The sequence below is a fragment of the Theropithecus gelada genome, chromosome 7a (assembly GCF_003255815.1).
Source record: "Theropithecus gelada isolate Dixy chromosome 7a, Tgel_1.0, whole genome shotgun sequence".
NCBI lineage: Eukaryota > Metazoa > Chordata > Mammalia > Primates > Cercopithecidae > Theropithecus > Theropithecus gelada.
The window spans coordinates 26,503,640-26,525,976 of NC_037674.1; the positions used below are offsets into that span (position 1 = coordinate 26,503,640).

At 40.4% G+C, this 22,337-nt stretch overlaps 1 protein-coding gene across 1 annotated transcript in view; it reads right to left on the minus strand.

Annotated features, from left to right (window-relative positions):
* Window positions 1–870: 870 nt before the first annotated feature.
* Window positions 871–22,337, minus strand: part of LOC112627390 (aromatase) — a 128,939-nt gene continuing 107,472 nt past the window's right edge. The window contains exons 5-11 of the mRNA XM_025389574.1: window positions 18,322–18,476; window positions 12,980–13,156; window positions 9,881–9,995; window positions 7,037–7,151; window positions 6,407–6,569; window positions 3,665–3,906; window positions 871–2,422 (exon numbers count right to left, since the gene is read on the minus strand). Coding sequence (XP_025245359.1) covers window positions 2,174–2,422; window positions 3,665–3,906; window positions 6,407–6,569; window positions 7,037–7,151; window positions 9,881–9,995; window positions 12,980–13,156; window positions 18,322–18,476 — 1,216 coding nt within the window. The 3' untranslated portion in view covers window positions 871–2,173. The remainder of the gene's footprint in view (window positions 2,423–3,664; window positions 3,907–6,406; window positions 6,570–7,036; window positions 7,152–9,880; window positions 9,996–12,979; window positions 13,157–18,321; window positions 18,477–22,337) is intronic.

A 22,337-nucleotide genomic window follows, 5' to 3' on the forward strand; every position in this document is an offset into this window, starting at 1 on the left:
TTACAAACATATGGGGTTTGTCTATACAGGCTAAGCAGAATGAAAAGTTGAACAACTACCCAGGTATTTGATTCTGGGAGAGTTTGCTTGGATCATTTAAACCAACACTTCCCCTCTTCCTGTCCCTCCCCCATATCCCTGATTTCCACCCCCCACCCCTCCACTCCCAGTTTTTCCCTAGGATATTTTTGTATCTGCAAAATAGTTATCTATGTACAACTATATCAAACTTTCATTTCACTTTGACTGTGTAGACACAGACCTTGGCTTCATATATACAGATAAAATATACATAAATGTCCCAAGTGTATTGGATAGGTGAAGTACATGGATCCAAAGTTGGACTTCCTCCACCATGCAGCTCCACCCAGAGGCAATGTAAACAGAGTGTTACTAATTTTCAAGTGAATTAATTTGGACACATTAAATCGCAAATCCTGGCCTTGCTTTCAGGGGTCTAAATTATTTGGATGATTGTCTCGAGCTGACTATAGACATATTCAGGTACACAGGCATAGTCCATATATTTTTAGGCCATATAGATGATCCAAATAATTCCAGGCTCAACTAAATGTTTTATTTTTTACTCATATCCATTCTTGAATTCTTGGAATACCTACCTCTTTATTTGGTTTCTGCATCAGTTGGGAGTATCTCTGAGCAGGAGTGCCTATTCGGAACTGAGCTTGGGAGAGAATACAGGGAGACAGGATGGGGAGATGGGGATGCAGATGGATTACAAAAGAAAGAAAATAGCTCCTGCTTTCAGGGAGATTACACTTTCATCTTATACTCAGCTGTTGCCTTATTACTATACAGTAGGATGAAAAGAATAGTCAAATGGGATGGCAATGGATTCAATGACAAATATTTACCTATTTGTAAATAAGTTTAATTTTTCAGTTTTTCAATGACATTCAGTAGAGATAGTTATATTGGCTATATAACACAAGTAAAGTGGTGTTTGAAAAGTTCCTCCATTCATATTTGATTTCCTTTAGAAAGCGAATTCCAAGGTATGCATTTTATCCATGACCACATACAATGATTCAATGAACTAGATAACGTTAAATCTCTCAGGTAACTTAAATTTTGAGGTAGGATTAAAAAATACTTCAGGGGTTCTACTCTGACCATGTTCTTTTCTGATCTATTGCCCTTGGCTTTTGGGGTCATGGGAAGAAAGAGAGGGAGAAAATGTCGAGGGAGAAGGATAAGGGGATGAGAGGAGCACCCCTTAGAAGTTTGAGCCCATTGGGTTGGGACTTTTCCTCCCCCAGTCACTGAAGCTGTAGTAAGAGCAAATCAATGTCACATTTACAGTTATCTCTTGGTTAGCCACACTAATTGAGCTAAGCAAAAATGGAAACATGCCAAAAGGATTTTTATTTGAAGTGCAGTATGCGAATTTTTTTTTCTACAGCAGACACAGGGTCCTAATAATACTTAACCCAGGCTATTACTAAATTAGTTTGTATTACTTGAATCTACAGGTAATACAACGAATTGTAGTATAGGCAAGTGGCTGAGGCATAAATTGACAGACTGGGAAAGAATTTCCTCTGATTTAACTTTTGCCACAGGCAGATCATATGTGGACAAACAGGAATTAATTGGGCTTAATTCACAGGAAGGGTCAAATGCTGAATTTCTAAGCATTTCTCCAAAGACTATGAATGTTACTGTTCCACCCCCACAGAAAACAAAATTAAAGTATTTTAATTCACACTAGCAGTTGTGTTTGGCCCCAGGTACCCTGACATTGGGCTGGTCTTTCTAATCAACTTGAGTGTTTCTGCCCCAGACATAAAAATCACCTTGGGTTGAGGCAGTAGAGCTCTAGTGGGGAACCAGACATACATTTTGTTAATGAAGGCCTATCCTTCTCAGAGCACATTTGGTGGAATCGGGCCTTTACGGATAGTTTCTTCACTGACTATTTCTCCCTCAAACTCTTGGCCTTTGCTTTTCTCTTGTAGTCTGGTTCTCTGGTGTGAATAGGAGCAGATGACCAATAGCACTCAGCTTGGTGACAACCCATATGAAATATGCCTATAAAATGCAGTGGGCCACTGAGTGTTCACTGTGAGGATGACAGTATTGGCAAGGATGGATGATTTGTATGTGAACTACTGATGAGAAATGCTCCAGAGTGGGTACTGACCAGCCTTCTCTAGTGTTCCAGACACCTGTCTGAGTTTCTGGGGGTAAAGATCATTTCCAGCATGTTTTTAGTCTCATCTGGGTGCGAGGACAAGTCGTGTATCTTCTGTATTCTCTCAACACACTGTCCTTGCAATGTCTTCACATGGAATCGTCTCAGAAGTGTAACGAGGATGGCTTTCATCATCACCATGGCGATGTACTTTCCTGCACAGCCACGGGGCCCAAAGCCAAATGGTTGAAAGTACCTATAAGGAACCTGTGAAAATGATCAGACAGCCAGAATATTAAAGTTTAGAGTCACTCAGTCTCTGTTTGATTCATTCTGAAAACACGGGTCAGTCAGAACACTGTGTTGTGGTTATCAGCCACAATGCCCTCTAGCCCCTCAGATGAACAACTGGAACTCAAGCTCTTTCTGTGTCCTGTTTGATTCACCCCTTGTGATCCGACCCAACTGCAGAGAGTCCCCAGTTTTGCCTTTCATGTTCTGGGGTAGAGTAATGCAAACCATCTTATTACAGCAAGTGTTAGTATAATCAGGTAGCTCTGTGGAATAGCCACAGATTTACTACTGTTTTATAAGTCACTAAGGCAAAGATTATTTTTTGTGATACCAAATAAGAGACAAAGGCAAGCAAAGATGTAGATTACTGGCCTATTCAGTGCCAAGCATCTAACTAATTTTAGTTATGCAGAAAATTAATGAGGACCACATCTGTCTTGTCCACATCTGGACTTAGTGCCTGGCATATAGTAGATGTTCAACAAATTTTTGTTGATCAGTTTACTGATTTACATGGCATTATCTGGATTGCCCATGTAGAAACAAGATGAATTGGAGTACTTAATTAATTTTAGCATCATGTTTCTACACCATATGCAAATTGAAAAAAGGGCACTTAGGGAACTGCTTATGTAATTCAGATTGAAAAACATATTGCCTAAAATTTGACCTAATGAAGGTGGAATCTCTAGTACACATCAATTATAAAAAAAAGAAAAACTGTCTCTCTTCTAATTAGTAAGTCCTATTTAGAATGGGACCTACTGCTCATGGGGCCATTTGATGAGCCAAAGGCACTTTGCAAAAACCAAATCTTCTGGTCTCATTTGATTTTCATCTGAAGCAGTAGTGGACTTTCCTTTGCTTAGATGGTGCTATAGCTGAATCTGATGACATGATGACAAAGTTTAAATGGAAAAGTAGGTTGGTTGGGTTAAACAAAAATCACCTCATTTTAGCCAAATTAAGGGCCCAGCTTTTTCACATTTTGACCTATTTTGTGGCCACCATGTAGATACTTCTTAGAGCTGGAGACCCAGCATCCTTGAAGGCTTGAGGATGAATACGGGAGCCCTGCTCCAAGCTAGGGTACATGTGTGCTTCTGGTGAGGTGGCAGAGGGAATGAGTAAGAAAAATGAAACGTTTATGGTGCAAGGATTTAACAGTTGACATTTTCAAGAATGGCATGCTCAACTTTAAGGAAGGGCTCTTACATTCTTTGCAAAATTTTCAAGAGTAAATTCATTGGGTTTGGGGAAAAACTCGAGTCTGTGCATCCTTCCAATATTCAGGATAATGTTCGTCCCCTTTTTCACTGGGTAGCCATCAATTACATCATCTTCTAAGGCTTTGCGCATGACCAAGTCCACGACAGGCTGGTACCGCATGCTCTCATAAATGAAGTTTTCCATCACTTTTAATTTTTGCATATCATCAATCTTTACATCTCTCTCACCTGTGGAAACAGATAAAAGGGACAAATAAGGTAATGTTAGTTTCCATCTGTGATTGGCATCAAAGCTCCTGTTTTTTCCACAGAACAGTTTGCTCTTGGTTGAAAAAAACTGTGGCTCTAATTCTAATGCACACCAGCAACCAGGGCCAAATATGTTACGCTCAGTCCACAAAGTGTTTCATAAAAATTCAGATATGAAGCCAATTACCTTAAAAACTGGAGGATTTTATAGAAAAGCCTGAATATCCAGAAAACTTGGTGATGCTGAACTTACATTCCCACATAGCAATAATGGGCTGACGCTGAGTGGCCAATTACCCTTTTAGAGGGGGCATACGTCATACAGTTCCATCTAGACCGTGCCCAATCTGCTTCAAACATTCATCTTATCTGCCTGCTTTCTGAAATCTTTGAGTTTTTGTTCCCTGCTCTAAATTGTAGGGGACATTCATTTCCTCTCTTCACTTGTGAGCAAACTGGCACCACAACCATCCCAGAGATGATGCACACGCTGCTGCAGAGTCAAAGTGAGATGGCAGATTTGATTCATTTCAACGAAATTTTCTCCTCTGGTTACCTGTGCAGTCATCTGCCCTTACATATCACTGATAGTCCCTCGGCATCTCATCAAGAAAGACCTGCAGTAGAGTGACAAGGACTTTCTCCCCACCACGACAAAATAGGTGCCTCAGATCAGCCCCGGGTGAGCTGGGGATTGATGGACACCCTCACTGTCTCAGATTGGCCTGACACTGGTCAAAGAGGCTCAGATTATTCCCAGACATGGTAAAGCTTCAGAGATGCCACTTTTGCAGAATAAAAAATAGCCCAGGGTCCTGAGGCAGCCCTGTCTCATATGCAACCAAGCTACTGAGGAAAGGTCTAGTTTGGTCAGAGTCCTCTCATGGCCCTTCCCCTTACATACTGCTGTTGGCACACTCAAGGGTCTAATGGGGCCTGTATAGCTGGGGTTGGGAAGTAGAAAGGAAGATGACGGAGATGGTGACCAAAGGTGTTCACTAGGAAGTAGTTACCCAGTCTGTGTGTGGCACACAGGAGGGAGCATGGACAATTGCAAATGGCTCTGCTGCTTTTCCATCTTTGCAGAGGCCTTTTGAAGTGTCAGGGAACATCAACATGTACACGCACATTTCACCTCTCAAATAAATTGTATTCAATATGTATTAAAGGCTTATGGTTTCCTTGAACGCCCTCCTTCGGTCTCTTTTTACTGTATTGAGCTTGTTTTCTTTTTCCCACCAGACCGTGAGCCCCGCGAGCGCAGGGATGGTGCTGGCTTGTTCAGGGCTGTAGCCCTGCACCTGGCACAGAACCTGAGAACCTGAGAGGAGGCAGTCAAGAAAACATTCTGGAATTTGAAGTCTAGATGTTATTCCGACTCCTTGCTATCTACCTTGCCAGGAAACTTCCCACCTGTGTGAGGCATCTGCAGATCCCTTCTCTCCCATATTTAACCCTTCAGTGAAATTTCTCCTTATGTTTAACTATTTCAAGCAGCACTCCCATGGTTTGAAAAAGATGATGCCCTTCTACAACCAAATAACTTGTTTTGCAGGGTCTGTGTAAAGTCAAGAGAGGGAAGTCTACATTCTGTGATATCTCTTCACATTTGTAAGAAATGAGTAATCCTAAAAGATTACTCATGTGAAGGAAGTGTCAAATGAGGAATTATGCTTTCTCCCAGAAAGCAAATTTGATTTCTTTCAAAGTTGGCATGGTTGTTGCTGTAGAAGAGTGGAGCAGGATGAAACTGAAGCGGAGACAGAGCAATGAAGCAGTAGAGTTGGGGAAGACCTGAGTGTGGACCTGGAAGCTCCGCTGCAGAGGAGCAGAGGGCAGGGGAGAGGAAGGGGCTGGCATCACTGGATTGGAGTGGAGAGGGATATGTATCACTCCCCTGTCTTTGCTGTCATCTTCTCCTCTTCCTTCTGCCACAAACTGGAAGTTCATTTGTGAACGGGTCGCTTGAAGCCCAGAAACACTGCTATAAATGAGAGACGATCATTTCCCTGGGAGATTCCACAAAAGTCTTTTGTAACTGACAAGGGAGACAGAACACTGTACATGATCCCATATTTTTGTAAAATGGACAAATCCAACCGTAAATATGTGTTTGTGGGCAAACAGAAAAAGATTTTAGCAAATGCACAGCAAACTATTCACAATGGTTGCCACTGGAGAGTGGGGATGAGGCTGGAGAGGAGAGTGGAAAAGATTGGGGGATGTCACTTACTGCTTTACACATCACTGTGATTTAAATTCCTCCCAATGAGCATGTATTACTTTTATGATTAAGACAACAGAAAGAACCATCTTTTCAGTCTATCTGGTATAATCAAATGTGACAGAATGTCTTGCTTTATTGTTTGGAGTGAATTATAAAAAATTTTATGTTTGATATCAGATTTTTAGGACATAAGAAATGGACATTCAGAAGAAATTGTTTTTAAGCTGTGTTATTTATTTGATAAATTCTTACCAACAACAGTCTGGATTTCCTTCATTATTGCCTCTTCAACATTAGGGTGCTTTGCAATGAGAAATAACATGAAGAACAAAGAGACAGACATGGTGTCAGGAGCTGCGATCAGCATTTCCAATATGCACTGGTTCACGTTCTCTCTCGTCAGGTCACCTCGTTTCTGAACAATTGGAAGACAGGAAAAATTTGGAAAGTGAATCAAAGTTTCAAAAAATGAGGGGAGGTGATACTCAAGGATCAACAACTTCAACAAAATGAAATAATAGAAACCACATGTCTCTGTGATTGACTGTGGACATTTTACATGACCATCTTTAGCTGAAAGATGAACAATTAGGCCGGTTGTCTATGTATGTAGTGTCTTTGGCCTCCCCCAACTTGTTTTCATATTTTATATTGTTACACAGAAGAGTCACAATCTTAGCAGTCAGTCTTACTAGAATGTTCCAATCTTAAAGGCCTTACTGAAATACCTAATGTGTTGGCTATTTGAATTGGGATTATAGAACTGCTAGAGAAAGTATTTAAAAGCAGAAATACACAACAGTTACAAAAGGGGATCTTTACACACCTCTACACAGTCATAACATATGTGGCATGGGAGTTACGGTTAGTTCAGGTCAGTACCTCGGCTAAAATCAACTCAGTGGCAAAGTCCATGCATTCTTCCAGTTTCTCTTCCGTGGAAATCCTGCGTCTTTTTTCTGCTATCAGAACTTCTATGGCATCTTTCAAATCCTTGCTGGAAAAAAAGTCAAAATATAGTCTATTTGTACTCAGTTTAGACATCTAGTGAAACAGATTTATTTGCCATGTATTTAGGTAAAAGGATCTGCTTTAATTGAAACCCTTGGTGCTTATGAGTCAGTGAATTACTGTTTTATTTCTTCATAAATACTCTTAAATTACATAGACCTTATACTTCATGTTAAGGTGCCAGAGTTAGCTAAGGTTTCTGGATTCTGGTAGCAAAATCAAGGCTGTGACTTCTAGTTAAGGGTTAAAAATTGATAGCAAAAGGCTAAATCTAGCAATATTTTCCAATTTCTGATTTGGCAGGCACAATGTTTAAATTAAAACAAAAACAAAAACAAACCTGTGAGTGCTGTCAGGTGCTCTTCAGTTTGCCACAGGCACCTCCATTTCCTTGTCTTATGTTTCCACAGCCTGCTTTTTTTTTTTTTTTCTTTTTCTTTTAATTGAGACAAAGTCTCAGTCTGTAGCCCAGGCTGGAGTGCAGTGGCATGATCTCAGCTCACTGCAACCTCCACCTCCTAGGTTCAAGCCATTCTCCTGCCTCAGCCTCCTGAGTAGTTGGGATTACAGGCACCCGCCACCATGCCCAGTTAATTTTTTGTATTATTAGTAAAGACAGGGTTTCACCACGTTGGTCAGGTTGGTCTCAAACTCCTGACCTCAGGTGATCCGCCCGCCCCGGCCTCCCAAAATGCTGGGATTACAGGCATGAGCCACTGCACCCAGCCCCCATAGCCTGCTTTTCTTTGCCTAGTCCTGAAGACTGTTGAGTTTGAGATTAGTGTTATAAACAGTAAACTCCAGTGACTAGGTATCATTCTTGATGTTTATTCTCATGCCTTGTTAGTTTCTGCCACATTGTAAACACTAATATGTGTTGAATGAATAAACAGTTGCATAAATATGTATAGGTATTTTGGCAGTGTGGTTGAAAGAACACTTGGACGGGGTGGGGTCAGGTCCTAGTTCAGGTTGTTCTCTTTCTATGTAAGATACTTTGAGTCTCTGGGCCCTACATCCTTTTAAAGTGAAGGGATCACACTAGATGAAAAATAAAGTCACCTTGAATCTAAATTCAATTTTTCCTATCTCTGTCCTTAAGTGTATGTGTTCTTTGTAAGTGTATTGTTCCCTTATCCCAGGGAACAATGTTCTGTATTACGTTAAATGTATAATAAATCCATCTTTCAAATTCTAATTGACATGTTCACTGATACACTTAAATACTCTACTGATCCATGCATTCATCAAATGTTTGCTGAGCAACTTCTACATACAATTAACAGATATTCACTCAGTTGGGCTGTGGTGCCCTCTTCCTAGTAGGCCGAGAATGCTCATAGCATTCCCATCTGAGCACTAGCCCCAAATGGTCTGGGAGGTGTTGGAGTGCCCCTAGCCTGTAAATTCATAGAGAGTTCCTTGATGGAACTGCAGAAACCTAAGAGAAACCTTTACACAGACTTGTACAATAAATTTCTATAGGTCCAATGGCCAAGACCAAGGCTAAACTAATGACTAAGAACTATGTAATGAACTCTTCAGACCACTACCACTGCCACCAACTCTGATCACAGGGAAGAGATGAATCTTTTATCTATTTGTTTTCAAGTCACAATAAGCTCTGGTGGGAATGAAATGTATAAAGAACCAAGTGTCTAAAACATTCACCTAGTACTCATCAACCATGAGAGAATAAACAAAACAACATCAAGTTGGCTTCTTCTCTAGAAACTAATATTATTGAATTTCAAAATCCACAAGTAGAATAAGGTCAGGTCTTCAGACAAGCTTGGGGACGTTTAGAGATGGAGAACTTGAGATGGTTAGGAACATCTGAGGAAGATATGAACACAGGAAAGGGAGAAACTAACATATTTAGTACCCTCTATGTGCCATGCTCTATGCTAATTGCCTTACTTATATGATGTCATTAACCTATGCCCCTACTCTAGAAGATAGGTTATATCTTACTTTAAATAACTTCCCAAGGCCATTAGAAACAGGACACAAAGCATAGGCTTCTAGATTCCATAGGCTTTCCACTGGTGGTTAGAGGTAGCAGTGTTTAGTGACTGGCTACTTGTACTCTACAAACCCATTGATTAGCCTGTAGGCCACTGGGCATTTGTCTGGTTTTCTGATGGACAATTCTAAGATCAAAACAAAGCCATTTAATGACAATTTCAGGACCCCCAAAGCACAAGATACATAATTTAAAAAACCCACACACATTTTATTGAATTGAGTTAGTTATACTCATTAAGAAAAAATTGTATTGAGACTAATGTCAGTTCTTACAAGTTAAATTATGTTAAATTCATTCAAAAACAACACAACTATAAATTGATTCTATGGTTCCAGATTTTCAGTTGTGCAAAGATAATTTTGACAGATTTTAATGACAGGATCAGTCAACCCTTCTCTTCAACTCAAAACACACCAATGTCCTAGTTCCCGAGTTGAAGCTCCGAGACCACACACTCAGACCCCTTGCCGAGAAGCCGCCCAGCCAAAGGCTTCATTTACTCTCTGGTCTGGCCAAATGCAGCCAGATTGCTGTAAAAAGTGTTTCATCAGCAACCTAATCAACAGCTCCCTGTGGGCTCTAGAGAGCAGAAAAGTTACCGGAGAGGCCAACAAAAACAGCAAAGACACAAGGGGAAAAAACCAATCCAATTGTACTCATAAATCTTCCAAAGTTGTATTACTTACACAGACTTCTCATACTTTTTGTATAGCCAAGAAATCTTAAAGAAGATGTCTGGTTTGATGAGGAGAGCTTGCCATGCATCAAAATAACCTTGGATTTTAACCACGATAGCACTTTCTGTAGGAAAAAAAAAAACGCACAAGGAAGAGCAGTTGAGCAAAATGTGAGCCTAAGAAGGGTGGTCTGTGCAGAAAACATTCCTGTAGATTCTTCTAATAGTGCGGGGTTCTAAGCTAAGCGAGGTTCCATCTTCAGTAGGAGTCTTAGCCATGTGAATACCACTAGAGAAATCAAGCACTGATTTGTTCTCCTTGCCATCCAAATTGGACTAGTTAACCAATGAGTTGCTAGTTTTCAAGTTTTCAACCTGTAATTTCACATATTCTCCTCGGGCTGAGCTTCCAACTTGCTCCTGTTTCTCTGGACAAATGGAACTAGTAATTATGGCTGTTATGGCCTTCACTCTGATACCTGGGAGTGCAAAAAGTGGAGCCTGTTAGGTGGCTAACAAGCACATTTTAACTTCATTTGGTGTTGGGTAAGCAGAGCCATGAAGTGGACAGTTTATATGGATTATACACTTAATAGCTTCTAATCATGTTCTCATGGTGCTTTGTTCATTTTTCCCCCATAGCACTCATCACGTAGCTTTCATAGTTATTTATATTCAATCCAGAGTGTAGAATTCATCTTGTGTTCTTCAATGCCTTGTCCTAAGCCTCACACACAATCAGCTCTTAACAAATGTTCTTTAATTAAATTGAATACTAGAGGAAATAAAACCCTTACTTTTTCAAATTATACCAGATAATATACAAAAGGGAAAAGAATAGACATTTATTTCCAACTGCTAAATACCAGTCACCATGCTAGGCGCTTTGTGAAAGAGATTTTTAATTTCATTTTCATATTCTTGCCATGGGTTTTGTGATGTCATCCTTTTGCAGTTGAAGAAATTGCAATTCATAGAAATTCGGAAGCTTGCCCAAAACCATACAGCCAGTGTGGCAATAGGGAGTGCCCACACCCACTGTTGCCCTCCTTCACTTCCTGTCCTCTTACCCTGCTTCATTTTTCCTTCAAGGCACTTACTATTGCCTAATATTTTATTAGATATTTATTTCTTTTCCTGTCCATATCACCCACTGGAATGTAAGTCCCTTGAAGGCAAGAACTTTATCCGTCTGGGTCACTGTTATGTCCCCAGAACCTAAAACAGTGCCTGGCATAAAATAGGCAATCAATAAATGTTTGATGAATGAATGTTTGAATCAATGAACACTGGTGTTAATTCAGGAAAAGTCACACTGAGTTGTACATACTTAATGCCAACAGCAGAATGGAATTAATCCAAATGATTAATTTTCTATTGATACATAATAGATATACATATTTAGGGGTACATGTAATATTTTGATAGATTTGTATAATGTGTAATAACCAAATCAGGGTAATGAGGATATTTATCACTTTAAACATTTATCTTTTCTTTATGCTGAGAACATTCAAATTATTCTCTACTAGCTACTTGGTTTACATAGATTATTATTTATTTTCTTCACTACACTGATTTATTGAACACTAGGTCTTGTTTCTTCTATCTACCTGTATTTTTGTACCCATTAATCAACTTCTCTTCATCTCTTCTCTCCCCATTGCCCAACTACGCTTCCCTTCCTCTGGTAACCACCAAACTACTCAAGTGATTTACGCTTTTTGGTGTGGTGGTAGAGTTGCATGTACATTTTTTTTTTTTTTATCAGTAGAGTGATTTGGGGGATTTATAGGTTTTTAGGGTATATTCACTACTAGGGTTACAAAATGTATGAGGTCACGATATGAATAATGGATTTAAGAATCTTGTTTAATAATAAATTCTGTTCCTCTTGAAATAATATAAGGCCAATGCTTATGGATAAGAAGTAATAAAAAACAAATTCTATTATTCAAGGGCATAATAAGCATTATGTCAACTGTATAAATATTTAGTGGTAAGTAATGTTCTAAAAGACATCTGAATGGGCTTGTGAATTTTTCTTTGTGTACATGTATTAGTACCTTATGCACAGACTACTAAAATGGAGACCAAAACATTCTTTAAGAGTAATATATAATTTAAATGACTTTAAGAAGAAAACGAAAAAGGTATATCAGAAAGAATACCAATTTTTTAATTCCTATACTTTCCAGGTTAGTGTGTGGATAAAGGTCGCAATGGCAATAAAAAATGTAACCCGTAGAAAACAGTGTAAAACAATTAGGTACAAGTCCAGTGAATTCCATTCCTGTCAGGTGTTTGATCATTAGGTTAAAAAGTTATCAAAAAGTCAAGGACTTTTGCACAATGGCACAACTTTTCAAGAACTAGCCGAAATATTGGCAGTTGTACTCAAGTTGCAAATTGGTTTAATCCTGCCAAAATAAAACCAAGTTCTATGAGTTTGACGTGAGCATGCACGTTTTCATATTCATTTCTGTATCATAGTGAGGAAACTAGCCTTTTGAGTGAGACATCTTGTTAAGACTATAAACAATAAATGGCAAACATGTATATATAGCAATTTTTAATACTGTTTGGCACACATTAGATATTACGTTAATGGCAGCTAATATCGTCATTTCCATCAGCATCAGTATCACCAGCAATATTGACATTTTTATCATATAGGCATGATATTTTCATGTTTAGTAGCTTTGAGGGAGGAGTGTGTGTATATACGTGTGTATATATGTATGTGTATATCATGCCCAAAAGAACAGTTGGAAATGATTAAATATATAAAGTTGATTGGTGGTAGGATATGCTAATAACCAAATGAACTAATCACAGTTGTTAAGTTTCAACTGTGGGTAGAATTCTATTTCCTAGAGTAATGAGGAAAGATACAAAAGAAATAGATGCTGGCCCCTACTTTATGGAAATTTATATTTTATAAGTGAATAAAGCAGAAACACTAGGGAAAAAAACGAGGAGTACTTAGAAATGTTTGAACAAGAGCAATGTAGAAAACGGCATGTGATTCCTTTGGTCTGCTAACCCTCCTAGCTCCTTGTTCAATAAAGGACAGATGGTCAAGATGCGAGAGTGAAAATGTCAGTACCGTCCAAAGGGATCCTCAAGAAGAGCATGTTAGAGGTGTCCAGCATGACACGCCGCAGGAGGGTCAACACGTCCACGTAGCCTGATTCATTGGTCACTTCCTCCAACCTGTCCAGATGTGTTTTGAGGGATTCAGCACAGACTGTGACCATGCGAACAAGGCCGGGGCCCGACAGAGCTGCAGGGTACACATCAGAGAATCAGCCATCATGAACTCCAGGGCACACACAAAATCAGGCCATTCTGGCTTTTTATGTTGGAGCTTAATTGTCCACAATTTTTTATTTAATAATTGGGTGGAAGTTTTCATCATCTTATGCTTTTCTGTGATTTTCCATAAGCACGTACTATCCTATAGTTAAGAATGAATGAATGGAAGGAAGATAGGGACAAATATTATTTTAAACAAACTGTTAAAAATTCAACTTTTTTCATGCTCTAGCCAGCCATTTATGAGACTGCAAAGGAAACATTTAGTACTTGTGGTCATAACTCACAAATCAGTGATTTTTTCATATTTATTGTATACATTTCCCTCCAAAGCTGATTTGGATTTGCCTAGGATCATATTTATTTTGTGTTTCAACAGGTGGCAGGATATTACTGGAAAACTGGTCAAATTGGATCCTATTTGATCTAAGGTGCTTCCTGTTAAAGTGTAAAAGGCTAGTTGTAAAAATCCCCCAAAGTGCCCTTCTCTTAATTTTGATTTCTCTTCAAACTACTTCCAGGTTTATTTTACTCAACCAACGGCATGACAGCTAAGCAATTCCTTGCTTGCTTACCAGTCTTCCCTCACTGAACTGAGAGCTCTTTAAGGACAGTGACAGTCGCTCACTAGCATTGCCCTTCAAGCTGATGGTCCATGGGGGCCTTCATACATATTTTTTCAACAGAGGAAAGAATGAATGAATGAAAACAGAGTAAACTGGCTCTGATCTCACTCTTGCCCTGTTCCTGACTATCTGAGCAGTCCTGATGGTGGGTGGCCTACACAGGAGGGTTTAACCCTTAAAGTGCCCCTTTCTCTCTTTGTGTTAAGTTTCTTTAAGCTTCTTTTAGGAGTAATCTTTCTTTTTAAATCTTTTATTATTCATGTTTGTTGTTAACGTCAGAGTCTTTGAAATGAGATAAAAAATATTGGGAAACTTTGTAGATGTAACTCCAGAAGAAGATTATCCTCTGTCTCTCTCTCTCTCTCTTAAACACACACACACACACACACACACACACACACACACACACACACACTGGGTTAAGCTGCAGAACCCCCATGCCTGAAGGTATACTTTGCAAACAAGAAAGGAGGCCTGAGGACTGGTCCTAGACTTTTGAGATTTCCATACATCTTGGAAGGAAGGTTGAGGTAGGAGCAGGCTTTCTGACCATAGGAAGGACTTGGCAGATGTGAAAGACCAGGATGTTGTTCTCTGGGTGACTGCCACTTCAGCAAGCAGGACAAATGACTCAACCCTTTGTGTGGAAGGGTTGGCTTAGAATGTCACTGGTGGTTTTCTCCCAGGCTCATGCATGATTTGCCTCTGTGTTTAAAGAGCTTGAAGCCACATGCCAAACTTATGGGCAAAAATGTAATAACATTGCTTATAGGCAGTGGTATGATGTAGATATGATTTAATTTTTAAAATGTGCCAAAACGTATTGAATCTGTCCAGTCAAAAGAAAATTGGGCAAGCAAACAGCAAATACCATCAATATGGACACATTTCTCGGCAGTTTTGGGAAACATATGCTATTTCTTCACCCCTCGCTCCCACCCTTCCCCACCTCCCAAGATGGGCCATTGCCTAAGTTGCACTTAACTATTTCTCTACAGACTCACCTAGTAAGTCAATACTTTCATTAACGTTACTGAAACTTGTGCCAAGCTTTCTGCTATATCAGGAAAACCAACAGGGAGTCTAACTCTAAAAGGAAATTCACTGAAAAACGCTTAGGACTCTCATTGATTATAGAAATGTCAGACACCACAGTGAACTTTCCAATAAGCAATTAGCCTCCTATTTCTTGGGATTATGAATTTGGGTCCAATTGTGTAGCACTTTTTTGTAGAAACCCTGATCTTCCCTAGAGAAGGCTATCTAAAAAAAAGTCACAAAGATGTTTGGCTTAATTTCCAAGTACTATAGGGTCTACTACCATAGGGTCTATCCTTTTGACTATCTTGAACCCACAGCCTCCCCTCCACCTTTCCTGCATCACTGCAGTAGCTCCTAAATGTTCTCACTGCTCACGGTCCTGCTTCCTTCCAATTAGTCATTCTCTCTGCTACCAGAGGGATTTTTATAAAATACAAATATGTTCATATCATTCTGCTTAAAATCTTTAGTGATTCTCCATAGTTTCTGAGATAAGCTCAATTCCTTGCCTTAACCGAGAGATTTTTGGTGATATGGCCCTGCCCTCCCCTTGGCCACGTCCCTGAATGTATCTGCACCAGGCACAAGGACTTACTGACAGGGCCCTGGATGCGTCATGTCTAACTATTCATCTGTGCCTTTGGCTATCCTGTTCTTTACTCCTAGAATGTTTGTCTTTTGTTTTCTTAATTAGCTTCTACCTTACTCATTATGAGCATCCAGTCCTCTGAAAAGTCTCCCCTGCCCCTCAGTGTGCTTTAGATGGCCTGTTCATCTGTACTTGGCATCACTCCGTGCAACCGCCAGCATTACTATCACCTAGGGTAGTGTTTGGTGATGTGCTGGGCTGCCCCTTCCTAATTCAAACCCCCCTCCCCCATTATAAGTTCCTCGAGGGCAGGAACCACATCTGCTTTGTCATTGTATCTTGGTACCTAGTTCAGTGATGACAACGGTGGTTTGTCAAACAAATGGATGAACTTAGAGATTCTTTTAATTAGCTCTTGCATGTCAGGGTAGAGGATATTGGTATGTGAAAGTTAACTACTCCTAAATACTAGTTCACATATTCCTAATATGCCTGAGCCAAATGAAAAAGTCAAACGTGGGATCTTATAGCATTATTTCATTTGCTCTTCACAATAGCCCTAGAGTGCAAGTTTTATAACATTTATCACCTTTTGTGAATAGGGAAACTGAAGCTCAGAAAGGTGAAGCGACTTGCCTAAGGTCAGATAGGTAGCAAGTGGCAGTGCTGGGACTCAAACTCACAACCTGTAATACCAAGTCCTATACTTTTTCCATTAATTCGTTCCATAGTTTTATAAGGTATAAGGAGATTTATCTCCCCCAACATGAGTGATAGGCAGAATAATAGCACCCTAAATTTGTCTGGGTCATAATCCCCAGAACCAACTAATACGTTACTTTACATGAAAAGTAGCAGATATAACTAAGGTTAAAGACTTTGAAATGGGGTGGGACAAACCTCATCATGAGTTCTTAAAAGCAAAGATTACAGGCTCATGCCTGTAATCCCAACACTTCAGGAGGCCGAGGCGGGTGGATCACAAGGTCAGGAGATCGAGATCATCCTGGCTAACACGGTGAAACTCCATCTCTACTAAAAATACAAAAAATTAGCCGGGCGTGGTGGGGGGTGCCTGTAGTCCTAGCTACTTGTGAGGCTGAGGCAGGAGAATGGTGTGAACCCAGGAGGTGGAGCTTGCAGTGAGCCGAGATGGCGCCACTGCACTCTGGTCTGGGCGACAGAGCAAGACTCTGTCTCAGAAGAAGAAAAAAAAAAGGCAAAGGACCTTTCTAAGCCAAGGTCAAAGCCAGAGAGAGATGGGATGACAGAAGGTGGGCCAGAGATGTAACGTGCAAAGGACTCAATCCACTGTTGCTGGCTTTGAAGCTGGAGGAAAGGGCCATAAGCCAAGGAATGTGGCTGGCCTCTAGAGCTGGAAAAGACAAAGAGAGTCTTTCCTAGAGCCCCCAGAAAGGCACATAGCCTTGCCTATGCCTTGATTTTCAGCTCACTGAGATCCATGTCAGACTTCTGACCTACAGAACTGTGAGATAAATGTGTTCTTGTAAGCTACTTATTTTGTGGCAATTTGTTACAGCAGCAATAGGAAAGTGATACACTGGGGTCTACAGCAAGAGTTGTGCTGAGTCCTGATGAGGGGCAGCTCTGAAGGCTGGACTCAACACCCAGTGGGCACAGGTACTGGCATAGCTCTCCCCATCTTAGCAGGCACACGGAAGGTGGTGACCTGGGTTCACAGCACGGGCTGCTGGAGGGAAGGCTGTGAATAGACAGGGCCGGACCTAAAATCATCTAGCCCCAGATTCCACCACTAACAAGGTTTCTAGGGCACGATTATTTTTCTTGATGCTTGATAGTAATGTCCAGGCTTAGTCATGTGTATTCCCCAATAGTTTCATTTCCAGCATGATGAGGTAAAGGGAGAAAAATCACTGGATAAGGAGGCTTGCAACCGAGTCTCAGCTCATTCATTACTCCCTGTTTTGCCTGGGTGAAAATCATAACTTCATTGGGACTTTATTTCCTCAACTGTTAAAATCAGAGGTTAGATGACAGATATGGTCCCTCTCAGTTCTAAAATTCTCTAATTTCATTCACAAATTGCTTCCTGTTGAATCATCTGGGCTGTCAGTCAAGCACTCAGCAAACACATTGTGTGGCCATGTTTAAATCAAACATATGGGTGACATGCTAAATTCTTAACTGAAATGACTCTAAATATATATCTTCATCTCTTCTTTATACCTATAAAATTGCTTTGCATATCAATAAGAAGAAAAGAATGTGTGGTGATTAAGAAATATAGGCTTCGGGGATATATTCCAGGCTATCATTTACTAATGTTTGGACCTTGGGCAAGTTACTTAACCTCTTTATGCCTTCATTTTCTGTCAGTTGTAGGTGATAACAACATTTACCACATGGGGCTGCCATTCAAGTGTTTAGAACAATGGCTACTACAGAGTAAAGGTATAATGAATGTTAGCTCTTCCTGCTTTATTGCAGTATAATTCAAAATATGATTTCAGACTGGGCATGATGGCTCATGCCTGTAATCCCAGCACTTTGGGAGGCCGAGGCGGGTGAATCGTTTGACTCCGTGAGTTCGAGCCCAGCCTGGTCTCAAATGTGGCAAAACCCTATTTCTACAAAAAATACAAAAATTAGCCAGGCATGGTGGTGCACACCTGTAGTCCCAGCTACTTGCGAGGCTGAGGTGGGAGGATCACCTGAGCCCGGGAGGCGGAGGTTACAGTAAGCCAAGGTCGTGCCACTTCACTCCAGCCTGGGTGATAGAGTCAGACTCTGTCTCCATAAATAAATAAATAAGTAAATAAAATATTTAACAAATGTGATTTCAAAAAAGGCATATTCATAGACAAAAAAGAAGATTGTAGCTAAGTACCTGCTTACCTTTCATAAAGAAGGGTCGAGTTGTTTTCCAGAGATCTGGATTGTTGTTAAATATGATGCCTTTCTCATGCATACCGATGCACTGCAGCCCAAGTTTGCTGCCGAACCGAGAGCTGTAATGATTGTGCTTCATTATGTGGAACATACTTGAGGACCTGAAAAGAAAGGAAACCTTGGTGTGCATTTTTAAGGGTCAGCAGAACTCATGGTGGTACATTTGGACTAGGAGGTGGCTCTCTTAGCAAATGCATGTCGTTCCAAATGCAATGTGCATGATTTCTAGTATTCAGATTGAATAAGCACTTCTGTTAGCGTGAGGACATCCTTCTCCAGTTGAATCATTTCTACCTACTGACTCCCTGTTTAAACATCACCAAAGATAGAAAAGACACACATATACCCACATACCATTCCTTATTTCTCTTTCTTCTCTAACCTCCCCAAAATACTACCCACTACTGGAGTCAGAGCTTCAAGGCTGTTAAGAAGCTGAACCCTCCATACCACCAGAGCTGGAAGAACCTCCAGCCTCCCAGGTCTCACCCAGCCTCACTCCACAAAGTGCCACCCACTGCAAGAGTGAGTCACAGAATCGGAAGTTTGTGGAATTACCAAAGTCTTGTTTTCCTATTTTGGAACCAGCAGTTTTGCCCAGTACCACCCAACTCTAGTCTCTGATCAGGCCTGCCCTCTCCAGTGGAGTATCAGTCAGGGCTTGAAAAACATCTCCTTGGGCACTTCTTCTAGCCCTGAGCTTGGCCAGGGGCTGGCTGGGCTGGCATGCAAAGTTCACTGTGGTAGTAAAGGAAGCTATTTTGGGGCTCTGCATTCCATCATGACTCATCAAGGTCTCCAGGGTCACAGAGTTCTCCCATGACATAGGATGTGATGAGTCATGAGATAGTACAATTTGCATGATGCTCAATTATGCAAATTCAAGATGCGTAAGATGTCATTGGTATTATCTTGATTTCAGATGTTGTTGTTACTTTCTTGGTGAACTTAATATTTATACAAAATTTCATGTATTAATTTCAACTTTGGTCCTCCCTCCCCTCTGGTCTCCCAAAATTTCGTTTCACAATGCAAATTCTCCTACTGTGGAGGTTTTCAGAACACATAACCCTCAAAAGATTAGAAGTGGTTACTATAATATCTGCAACTGGTTCTCAGACAGGTTGGAGAGACTCTTATTCCTCCATCTCCTAGTTGACACTTGGCTCCTAAAAGGATACCTTTGCCTTAGTGAGGTTGTTCAGTTTACCTGCTGAAATACCTTCCCAGAGGACTCCAGGCCTAAAAAGCGCTGCTCTGGTTCAACGGATTAGGTTGTGGGCTAAGTATTAATCCAGCTCTCACATCTGTGATATGTTCCATAGTCCTATTTAAGCTTTAAAAGTAAGCCTCTGAAATAATGGTAGTGTCAAGAAATTAGAACAGGATTATTATTATGTAAGATACAAAAATTAGCTGGGCGTGGTAGTGTGTGCCTGTAGTCCCAACTACTTGGGGGGCTGAGGCAGTAGGAGAGCTTGAGTCCTGGAGGTTGAAGCTGTCCAACCTGGGTGACAGACCAAGATCCTATCTCAAAAAAAAACAAAAAACAAAAAAACAAAAAAACCGCAGAGCTATTGTATAAATAACTTATTTACTTGATATCTATTTCAGGAAAAATCCCCTATTTTCAAATAAAAACACCATTAAATATTCTTTTGATCTGATTCTGGATAATATTCATCAAATAATCCTAAGTTTTGGATATGTTTGCCTCTCCCTAGCAAAAAAAAAAATAAAAATAAAAATAATAAAAACAAAAATAAAATAAAAATACAGATGCTTCCATTTGTATTCTAGAGAATTAATTTGTCTGACACTTCAAATTTTGTCATATATAGAAAAATTATGCTATAGGAAGGCATGAAATTCTTACTAATTAAAATATTTGAAAACTCTAGCTTTACTTACCTTCCCCTCCATCATTCCATAATTAAAGCAGAAATTAAGTAATTTATATACTCTTTGTTCACAAACTCGTATCTAAAAATTTTAAGCACTTAACGGACAAACACTATTTTTCTGCTCTGACCCTAGGGCTTTTGCATACTGCATTAATTATATTGGCCTGTCCATTTCATTTAAGAACTTGCTAACCAGTTTTCAAAAGAGAGTAAGAAACTCCAAACATAAAACAAACCCAACTAAATATTTGCTAGTTGTTAGTAACAAAGAGTCAACCTTTAAAATTCATGTGTCCTTTAGAGGGCACCAACATCTCAGCTATTTTGAATTCAAACCTCAGGCTTGTCAGGGACAAAGCTAATCAGGCAGAAGTGATAAAGCAAGGGATGTGTGACTGGCCACAGATGAGCAATTTAAAACAAGGTCACTTACTAAAAGTAGGCTGGATTGATCTAGCCAGAGTAAATCAGAGAAGTGAAGAACAGAAGGTCAGTGACGAACTAAGGACCCCAGCCCAGAGCTCCTCCTGGCAGTCAAGACAGGCCTGGCTCTGGCTTGTGGGCCAGCCTGCAACACTGCCATAGGCAAGCGTTATACTCATTAGTTGGGAGAATGAGGATTTCTTAGCACTGAGAATGAGTCCCCAACCTCACAGGGACAGGGCACAGTGTTGGGTGTCTGGTCACTAGGGTTATTATCCCTCATTAAGCATGACTGAAGACAAAAGACATCTCCAAAGATGGCAGACCTATTGTCTGTTCAAAATGAAAAGTAGCCAGGGAGTAAGCTCTTAGGTGATGAGAAGGAAGCCACCTGAGTTCTGGGATTAAACAACTCACACACTTGTGGGCAGGTTCAACAGTGATGAGGAGGCAATTAATGGAATAATTGGTGACTTTTTTTTTTTTTTTTTTTTTGAGACAGAGTCTCACTCTATCGCCCAGGCTGGAGTGCAGTGGCACAATCTCAGCTAACTGCAAACTCCACGTCCCAGGTTCAAACAATTCTCGTGCCACAGCCTCCTGAGTAGTTGGGATTACAGGCGCCCGCCACCAGGCCCAGCTAATTTTTTGTGTGTGTTTTTAGTAGAAACAGGGTTTCACCATGTTGGCCAGGCTGGTCTCAAACTCCTGACCTCAAGTAATACGCCCACCTTCACCTCCCAAAGTGCTGGCATTACAGGTGTGAGCCACTGCACCCAGCTGATGACAAACATTTAAAAACAGTTGCCTCGTGTAGATCTGTTCCATCAATCCTGTCACCTTTTCACTGTCCTTCATGTCTCTAATATCCTCACTTACCCAGCTTAAATTCGAGGTGACTATAAGAGATAAGCAATCTTTATAACAGAGGAATCTTACTGTAACCACCCAACCAAGTGATCAAATTTAACATCAATGCTACTGGGACAACCCGTTACTCATCTTCTGATGTGATGTGATATGAAGTTCCTAGTACTACTGAAGTGTTATTGCAAAAATGTGCAACCTTAATCTAATTGAGCCTTTAGACCCAATTTCAGTTTACAAGAAATACAGGGAATAGTTGAATATAGTAAATGACATCCTGATGAAACAGTGAGAGAAATTCAGAATGTGGGATATCTTATAGCTGACCTGGTCTCTTCAAAAGGTCAATGTCATAGGGGGAAAAGTGTGACTGGGGGACGGCTCTTTCAATTTTCCTACTCATTTGATAATTTTCTTAATAGAAAGTTGGGAAGAAATTATTGTCAATCATTAAAATTAAAATACCCTTCCCTGAATCCTCAACTCCCTTGACCCTCTTCTTACTTTGTCATGGTTGCCTGGTAAAACCACAACTCCAGCTAAGTCCAACTCTGAGCTTATTCTGTGCTTGCATCTGGCAGTTGAGGCTGGGAAGAAAAGAAAAACCATGTATGTGCACACGTGTGTGTGCATGTGTGTGCGTGAGCACACATGTGCCTGCTGTCAGGTCTCGGTTAAATTCAAGTGGGCTCTTAGTGTCGCTGGCAATGCTACTGCAAGTCCCCAGCCCGTTCACTCTCTCACTCTTCTACATGACTATCATATTCT